This window comes from Prosopis cineraria, unplaced genomic scaffold (assembly GCF_029017545.1).
Source record: "Prosopis cineraria cultivar Desert tree isolate PC_DT_omini unplaced genomic scaffold, ASM2901754v1 PC3, whole genome shotgun sequence".
Lineage (NCBI taxonomy): Eukaryota > Viridiplantae > Streptophyta > Magnoliopsida > Fabales > Fabaceae > Prosopis > Prosopis cineraria.
In genome coordinates, this window is record NW_026555334.1 from 45,382,261 (window position 1) to 45,392,096 (window position 9,836).

The following is a 9,836-nucleotide window of genomic DNA, read 5'->3' on the forward strand; positions in this document are numbered from 1 at the left end:
AGATTACCTGTGATGGATAACATCTGATGAAGAGTTTTAAAACGTTGAATTTATGGCGTCAGCAAAGCTGCGGATAAGTTCCTTCAGAGCAGATTGTTTGAGCTTCGAAGATTGTTGAGTTCTCACCATGCAATCCAACTATCTTTGAAGGCCATACTTTGAGAGTAACATGTGATAATGGCCCACACGAAAGTTTGACACATGAAAATGGCTCATTTAACGTGTGCACTCATAAATTATCGAATCAAACATTCTAGGATATTGGGTTAAGCCTGGGCGAATGATCCCAAAAAAAATCTGTGCAACGTTGCACGGTTTCAAAATTTATTTAAGATAAAAAAAGAAAACATAGTTTTGAATCCCTGAACTTTGCTCTTATTTTATTATAGATCCTTGCACTTTTTTTAATATTTTAAGTCATTACACTTTTATTTTTTGATATTCTAAATTCTTTCATGAACAAAATGTAGAGACTTATAATACTAAAAAATAAAAATGCAGAAACCTATAATAAAATATAAGCAAAATATAAAAACCCAAAGTTATATTAAAAAAAACAACTGACAAAACAGTGAGAAAATAAAATATATTCTTATATAACAAATTTCAAATTTGCACTCAGAAGTAGAGTTATAAAGATTGTATGGCTTGACATATATTTTACAAGGGCCATCGTCAATGTATCCAAATATTGAAGGCGATCGCCCAGGATTGAGCGGGAACAGATACATTGGATAAACATGGGACGTTACCCTTGTTCTAGTTCTAGAACCTACTTTGATGAACTGCCCATTGAAATTGAAAAAGGAGCCTTCCAGACAATATTCCCATATTCACATTATGGTCCATACATAACTTATATATGCCCATATATCTAAAAGTAAACCTTACCATTAAGCCATGGTATGCCGGCCGGTTCCTTGCTCCTCTCTATCTCTCAGAGTCTGATTGAAGACTTCTCAGCATTTATGCTGTGATAAATAAGCTTCAAGGCAATTTGAGGTGGGGAAAGGAATTAAAAGTTAAAAAAATTGCAGTTCGGTCTCAAATGCAATAAGAAGCCGCCCTTCTTGCAATGGTTTTGTTTAATTTCTGGTATGGAGCCATGCTGGTCATGCATTATTATTTGTAGAGTTGAAAAATAAGGGAGCTCGACCTTTATGAGCTCAGTCTTTAAAGACTTGAGCCTTTAAACCTAATTTTTTTAAAATATTTCATTTTTTAAAACTTAACTTTTATATAAAGGATTCGGGATCAGGTTCGTAAGCCCTTATTATTATTTTTTAAAATTTTAAAAATTAAAAATTTTAATTATATTATTTTATATATTTTTTAAAATACAAATTATAATGTTTAAAAATTAAAAATAAACAATAAAAAATTCTAATTTTAAAGTATAAATATATATATTAAAGTTTAAATTTAATTTAAAAATTAAAAATATTTAATTTTTTATGAACAAATAAAAAATGGGCTTAAAATGACCACTCGGGCCTGAGCTCCTTTTTTTAAGGTCTATTAAAGTCAGGTTTGAAAACTCAATTTTTTTAAAAAATGTTATTTTTTAAGCTGAACTTTTATAAAAATAGGCTTAAACTAATGGCCTTCCAAACCCGATCTTTATTTCTGACTTTAATTATTTTCGTGTTTAATTAATGGTTGTATTCAAAACCAGCATGGCCTCACACGCCGCTCTCATGCATATATTGATGAGGTATCCAGAACTTGGATACGCCGCTTGGTCGCTTTTCTTAGCCATCCCGCGCTTCCATTACAGACTATAGCCAGACAACACAACACGTGCATGATCATTCTCGGACGCTGCGTGGTCGGTTCATGTATAGCTCAAACCCTTCATTTCATTTTCTACGCGTGCGTTGACATCTTCACCCATCCAACCATCTGATCTGTGCCCCCAGATTTGGTTCAACCATGCGTAGGAGACTTTTTTTAATCCTTTCCTCATCCAACTGAGCTTTACAATTCAATCTAGAGCCCACAACAGCATTCCAGTTGCACCCAAATATACGTGGTACATAAATGTGGTCAAAAATGATCATACATTTGAGAATGTACTATTTTCACGCCACTATTCTAGCTCTACCAGTTGGATGGTGAATCAAACTTGAATAGTACTGTGGTACGGCAGAAGTTAATGCGCATAAAGCTGAGGTGCAGGGTCCAATTAAATATTTTGAAACGTCCACGTCCCCTTTGGAGGGTTGGATACTAGAGATGACAAATTAGCGTCGTTTGTGATGCGATCGGAGAATTAGCCAATCAAGCAGGAGCTTCCTGTGTGCCTAGCTACTGAAAAGACGCTTTTCTTCTCCATTAAATTCGAAAGAGGGATTATCCATGTAGCAGCGTTGGCTAGCTCCCAGCTCTTGGTAAAATTATTGACGCGCTGACAGCCTAGGTATCGAGTTTTCAAGCACAGTGGCAGGTGACTGCTGAGACTAGAAGCGTGAAAAAGAAGGCGTAAATAGTAGGGGGCGAGTCCGTGGGAATGATAGGGTGACAGCTATGAAGACTCTCTCCCAAAACATGCGAGGCCCAAGACCCCATCGAGGTATCTTGTGTATATCTGGGGGTTATCTTTTTTTGTCACTCCCTGCGTCTCCGTCGCATTTACACTCCTTATCCACTCCTCGCCTTCAGTAATACTACTCTTCCTTTCAAAGCCAATCCAGTGCATCATATTGTTGGTAATGCCTAATTCTTCTAATGTTCTGATCGACTGCTATGTGATGAACGATCTGTGGCTCAAAATGCCTTACTTTGAACGATAAAATTTGATTCACATGTACTCAAATATTGGTTGCTAGCTAAAAAAGCCTGGTTGTACCGCTCAACCATGTGACTCTTAATGTGCTCAACATGTTTCCTAAATACATGAATAATCAAATAAACGGAGAGCTCACGAAGCATCTCTTAATTCGTTAATGTCTAGATAATGATATTGTATACAAACCATCGAAAGCATATATTAAAACTTTCTATATACAATTTTTGCTTAACCAAAAATCATGTTATCAATATATGCATGCTTTCGATCATAAACAAGTATCTTTAGTCTATTTTTAATTTTACCCTTTTATTTTAAAAAATCTCAATATAACGCGTAAAAACATAATCCTTTGAAGCTGCTTTACAGTTCTACTATTACATTTTTTTTTTTGGCCGATACTATTACATGGTTGAGCCATTTTTCCGATATGCATTTAATCACTTTTTTTTTAAAAAAATTATAATGATGCGCGTTTCTTAAAAAAAAAAAATGAACTCCCATCTTGTCTTGTTTATCATATTTCGTGGCTTATATACATATAAACAGATGTCTGTTTGTAAATTTCTTATAGAAAACGAAACGCCAATATGATAGGGAAATCTTACAGTACATTGTTCACACTTCAACTCATTTTATCAAAATACCTAATTTTTAAAATTATGGGTTGTGAATAAATTACTTGTTGATGTTTAAAGTTACGCAAAAAACTTTCCGAAATATTTCATAGGTTCGGTTTCAATGCTAAGCATTGAGATGAGCAGGAGGAGCTCATCTCCAAAACGCATCGCTTCAATTAAAAACTTGATGGAGATTCAGCCATGAATCACTCCAAAACACATCGTCTGTAGGCTCCTTTCAAAAATAAATAATTTATAAACGAGAAATTGGCGCGAAAGCTTTGAGCGATGTGTTTTGGAAGGGTGAAAGGTACTGACTTTCTGTGTCACAAAGGAGTTTGAAATCTGATATTCGGCATTAACTTTCAATGCAAATGAAGGAGGAAGCCAATTGAAAAAGTCTGATACACCTCCTCTCTTTTGTGCACAACGGCCGTCAATGGAGATTGAAAAGTGTAAGCTTTTTGGTCCTATATTTTATTCAATTATATATCTATATACATGAACTAAAAATTATATATGTTAATGGTGAAGTGATGGATTCCAGTTTTTATTGGTATGCTTAAAAAATTATATTCAAATTTCCAGCACTACAACTTTAATGTTTGGACTTTCTGTCAAGATGTTTTGTCTCACTTCTCTCTCGCCTTCTTCAACTCCCTTGCACCAATCATTGCTCTCACTCTCTGCCAATAATGGAGAAAGAGAGATGAGCCAAAGAAATCACCGAGATGAGTCAAATATTAGGAAACTCACGAACATCGACCGAACAAGTTTTAGGAGAGGTGGGGAAGGGAACGCTAAGACCACCAGGGATTAGGAGCCATCAACTAATAGGTGAAAAAATAATGAATGAACAAACGATTAAGATTAAAAGTTAATGGATGGCTAAGATTATTGTTTTTCATTTAAGCGTTAGAGAGGAGCTCCATACACTCATCCCATAGTTTAGCACCGAAACTGATTCCGTTAGTCATGGGTGAGGCATTAACGATTAAAGTCAACATGAGTTGCCATAATTTTCTCTCTCCAAAATTAACTTCAGAACATCTACACCCTTTGGATAAAGCTGAAAATATAGACTGACCGACTTTTAAAGGCCTGAACTTAAAATCTCATTTTTCATTTTGAATTTCATTTCTTAAACTCAACCTTTATGTGAAGAACTTAGGGTTGAGCTCACAAGTTCTTTTTTAAAAAATAAAAAAGTTAAAATAAAATTAAACATTATAAATTAATTAAAATATTTTAAAATTAAAAAAATTAAAATTCTCATAATTTTTTAGAAATTAAACAACACACATTTAAAAGTATAGTAATAAAATTTAAATCTTGGTTAAAAAATAATTTATTTTTTATAAATACACAAACATAATAATTATAAAAAAATAAAAAATATCAAGAATTTTATATTATACACTTATATTTATTAAATTATATTAAATTAATTTTACAATAAATTAAAATTAATAATAATATAATGTGTATAGTATTAGGTGAGTAGGTCAATGGCTTCAAACACATATTTCACCAAAAAAATAATAATAACAATAATATAATAGGGCTTGAAGGGCTACCTGAGTCCGAACTCTTTTTTACATAGTTTATCAGGGCCGAGCCCTCAAACTTGATTACTTTTAAAAAAAATTATTTTTACAACTTAAATTTTTATTTAAATAGGGCTTTTAAACTTGACTCTTCAAGTGCAGCCTTTATTTCCGACTCTGTTGTGGTCAACTCATTAAAAAGAAGAAAAACAGATAATTGACGGCGTCAAGCCAACCTTTACCCCGTAAGGTATCCTATATGCCATTGTCATAATAAAACTCAAGAGTGAGGGCAATGATGTGTGAGTTGTTCTATAAATACGTACGTACGTACGCGAAGAAAAAGCAAGGAGTGCCCGGCTAGCGCGTTTCGATGGCTAAGGTGTTCAGAGCGTTTTTCTTCAAATCTCTTCTCTTCTTTTGGTACCGTTTCCTTCTCAGGCAACTTAATAACCTCCTAGGCTTTCATAGATCCATTGGCACCAATGCCTTTCCATCCCAATTTAAATACCAAAAGTACCACTCCCTGGCTCACAGATCAGACCTCACCGATCATACCTTAATCTTTGATGTGGAAGGAACTTTGTTAAAATCTTCTTCTTTGTTCCCCTACTTCATGCTCGTAGCCTTCGAGGCAGGAGGGCTCATAAGATCCTTTGTCTTGATTCTGCTGTACCCTTTCGTCTGCTTAGCTGGACCCGAGATGGGGTTGAATATAATGGTGATAATATGCTTCTTCGGGATCAAGGCAAAGAGCTTCAGAGCGGGAAGGGCTGTTCTGCCAAAGTTCTTGTTGGAGAACGTTGGTTCAGAAATGTTCGAAATACTGAACCGAGGCGGGAAGAAGGTGGCGGTCAGTAATTTACCTCAAGTAATGGTGGAGAGTTTCTTGAAAGAGTATCTGGAGATTGATCTTGTGGTGGGCAGACAGCTGAAAGTGTTCTGTGGATACTACGTGGGGTTGATGGAAGGCAGAAAAATTGTAGCGCCGCACGCTTTGAACCAAGTTCGGGAAGGTCAAGGACGTGCCGACGCCATCGGCATTTGGGGCTTCAACAAGTCTCTTGATTCCGAACTGTTATCTCATTGCAAGGTCTGTCGTTTAGTCTTATTTTTCCGGACCGTAATATTAATTATTTTCATCATGACCGTCGTTTGCAGTGTGTGGAGCAGTTTTATTAATTATTACTTTGTAATTTAAGAAACTCACAGTTGGCTTTGCCTTGTTTCAATAAAAATGAACAGGAAGTTTATTTGGTGATGGAAGCTGACAAGAGAGGCTGGAAAACACTGCCAAGAGAGAAGTATCCGAAAGCACTGATATTCCATGACGGTAGACTGGCCATGAGACCTACCCCAATGAATGCGGTAGCGACGTTGATCTGGTTCCCATACGGGCTAGTCCTCGCCATTATTAGGATCTGCATCGCGTTATCGCTCCCGTATCACATATCAACTCCTCTCCTGGCAATCACTGGCCTGCGGCTGACGACTTCAAAGCCCAAAACGTGCAACAAAGAAGATGATGGTGAATGCAGTGATGGGAATCATCGCCAGCTTTATGTTTGCAACCACAGAACATTGCTGGATCCTCTCTACCTGTCGTTTGCGCTGAGAAGAGACTTGATCGCCGTGACATACAGCCTGAGTAGAATGTCGGAGATACTGGCGCCCATCAAGACCGTCCGATTATCGAGGGATCGCAATGAAGACGCGAAGATGATGAGGACGTTGCTGAGACAAGGGGACCTGGTGGTGTGCCCAGAAGGGACCACTTGCAGAGAGCCATATTTGTTGCGGTTCAGCCCTCTGTTTTCAGAAATGAGCGATGAAATAACTCCCGTCGCTGTTGATTGCCACGTCAGCATGTTCCACGGTACGACTGCCGGAGGACTTAAGTGCTTGGACCCACTTCTGTTCCTCATGAATCCTTCCCCCATCTACACCGTCCAATTGCTGGACAAGTTGTCCCGCTCCTCCACCGCCCTCGATAGATTTAAAGTGGCTAATCAAGTGCAGTCTCATATCGGGATGGCCCTCGGATTCGAGTGCACCATGCTCACCAGAAAAGATAAATACTTGATTTTGGCCGGAAATGACGGCCTTGTTTCTTCCGCCAGTGCTACATCTAAATCGTAATCCTGCATGCCCTGTAACATTATTAATTTACCTGTACCATGGATACTTGCCATGACAAGGCATATATATATATATATATAGCTTAGTTTGGGACGGAGGGAGAGAGATAGAACGCCTTTCTTTCTTCTTTTCCTTGTGTTGATATTTTTTGTACCCTTTTATATATCTTCCTGTCTTGTAATATATATCACGCGAATGCTGATGATTCTATTCACTTATAATTTCTCCAGCTGGATTTATACATGCATCTCTAGAGATTAACGAAGCAACGACATTCGAAATGTCCTGCATGCCAAGGCGAGTAAGATATATATATATATATATATATATCATTTGTCTGTGTTTCGCATCTTTTCAACAAGATCAGTGGTTGTAAAGTTACTTAGAAAGACTGCATATTTGCTATTCCGACGTTACCAACGCCATCTGAGGAGAAAACACTGACACAATATATTGAATTAAAAGTTTGCGAAGCGCGCCTGAATTTGTGCTAGGATTCTACTGGCACCTTTAATTTAACCGTCACAGAGACTTTGAGCGACACTTCTTCTGTTCTTCGTTTGATTATCAATATAAAATACAAACTATGCGCCCGTTTAGATCACATTTAAAATGTGCTGTTGTCAAATTCAATAAATAGTTAAATTCTCCAAATATACTTTTGTCAATTATAAATTAAAAATCAAACACACACTATATGAATTAAATAGTTACGTCTGGTTACTTTAAAGCAGAGACTCTATTCTTTTTAATTAAGTTTGTTTAAATATTATAGAGATTAAAAATAGTCACGTAAAAGCTACTTCTAATTGAGTGCTAGATTGGAAGCTTTGTCAACAGCGGTGCCAAAAATATTATGCATGTAAACAAATATTATTATCGGTCCACAGATATCGCAGTGGATCCCATCGATGTCGTGGTCTCGCCACCCTGCCAGACTTGCATCATAATTGTCGTACAATTTGGGGGTAGGCGAGCAAATAATTTATCTGTCCAGGAACATTAAATCCACAAGTCAATTCTATGCATACGTTTTTTTCCTAATTGGTTGATGTAGTGAGTTTAACGTAAACTGGTACCTATCCTCCTGCAAGTTCAAGTTTCAAACAGATTGGAAAATGGCCATTCAACTAGAATATGTGCTTAATAGACAGCCATGACGTGTATAATTATATTGGTACTAAATATTAATTGCGAGATACTGTGGAAGGGAAAAATAAAATTAGAAGAAGAATGGCGTAAACGTTGCGCAGCAGTGGATGTTAAGGAAGATGATGCAGTTAATGGTTAGGAGGTGGGACTGGGGATGATAGGGGAGGAAGCAGGAAAAGAGAAATGGGGAATTGGAGGAGCCCCAAACAAAGGGAAGAGAGATGGAGGATTTAAACCAGCCAACCACTACTTGCAGTCGCCCATAAAGGGGTCTGGTTCTGGATGAAAGGAAACTAGTTACAACTAATATCTCCTCAAACTCCCATTCTCTCTCGCATTCTGTCACATCCTCTTTAACTTCAATTTGTTCTCGCTCTGTACTTTCCCACCACAACTATCATCTCCTTAACCGGCGCCGTCTTCGCCTCCCTCTTTATATTCCAATTTCACGTACCTTTTCTTAACCTCTTTCTCCTCTTATACGACCATACAATTCATCAACTATCCAATGAAAATTGCCAATGAGACTACTATTTAGTGTGAATAACAAAATTTATAAAAAGTCATATTATTTCATTAATTTATGAGTTCATATTGATGCGGCTTCTTTTGTTTATTTTCAATTTCCCCGTGAACGTTTCATTGGACGCCGCTACGCATTTTAGCAAAATTTAGAAAATACAATTATTTGTAATTTTTCAATTTATTATTTATCTTCTACAAGGCAAAAAAAAAACCCTTTAATTGAGACATTGAACTTGGTTCTCTGACTGAAATTTAATCTGGGTTAAAAACTTATATTTTAGATCCGCTTCATTAGTTCTGCTGGCAAAAAAAAAAAAAATCATTTCATTTAATCAGCCAATACACTCAGAGTCAAAAGGTTAGTAACCAAGAATAAGGAACGCGTGCGCGGTCGAAGCTTGTGAAATTTTTTCTTTATCAAATTTGGTTGGCTAGTTTTATTTTAAAATATAAAAACTAAATAGGTATAGAAGCTCAAGATTCCAAATACGCCCTGAATATAGACAACAACACGTGCTTGGGAGTGTTTCTTGTTGAAAACACCCGGCGATAATTCGAAAGTTTAATTTTATTGAAGTTCGATAGAGTCCATCCAGCAATCTATCGGGATCAAACGTAGAGAATGTTATTTTTCTTTTTACACTAGAGCCAATTTTCATCATTTCCATTTCCAAAGGCGAGAAGGTTAATATGTATGGGTGTGACTGTGGTCTATTCAAAAATCTAGTTACGTTTCGGCGTAACGGAACACATCTGACCTCGTGGCATCTTATATTCAAGACAAACATGATTTTTCCTGTTTTGGGCAAAAGACAAACGTGATTTGGAACCTAGCTAATAGTTTGCTCTTGTGTTAGTGTTTTGTTCTAGTTTATTTTTACTTTCACGGTATGTACTTGCCACTGACAAGACCCATTTAGGCCGGATAGTGATTTTTTTTTGGCCCAATTTATTTAGACCCAATAACCATAGGCTCCGTCACAGACCGAAGAAAGTTTCTACTTGCTCCAGGTCACGGCCTCACCACTTCGCAATAATAAACATAATAATGTGCTTGTTATGTAA

General features: G+C 36.7%; 1 protein-coding gene across 1 annotated transcript; it reads left to right on the plus strand.

Annotated features, from left to right (window-relative positions):
• Positions 1-5,318: 5,318 nt before the first annotated feature.
• LOC129307387 (probable glycerol-3-phosphate acyltransferase 3) lies at positions 5,319-7,291 on the plus strand. Its single transcript, XM_054948326.1, has 2 exons — positions 5,319-6,048; positions 6,201-7,291. Exons 1-2 carry the CDS (start codon positions 5,329-5,331, stop codon positions 7,092-7,094), a joined length of 1,614 nt encoding a protein of 537 aa, XP_054804301.1. The 5' UTR covers positions 5,319-5,328; the 3' UTR covers positions 7,095-7,291.
• Positions 7,292-9,836: the final 2,545 nt, after the last annotated feature.

Bases quoted from the DNA above. Each gene is read 5' to 3' on its own strand.
- LOC129307387 (XM_054948326.1), top strand. From the start codon at position 5,329: ATGGCTAAGGTGTTCAGAGCGTTTTTCTTCAAATCTCTTCTCTTCTTT. The intron at 6,049-6,200 runs GTCTGTCGTTTA...AAAAATGAACAG, and splicing joins AACTGTTATCTCATTGCAAG to GAAGTTTATTTGGTGATGGA.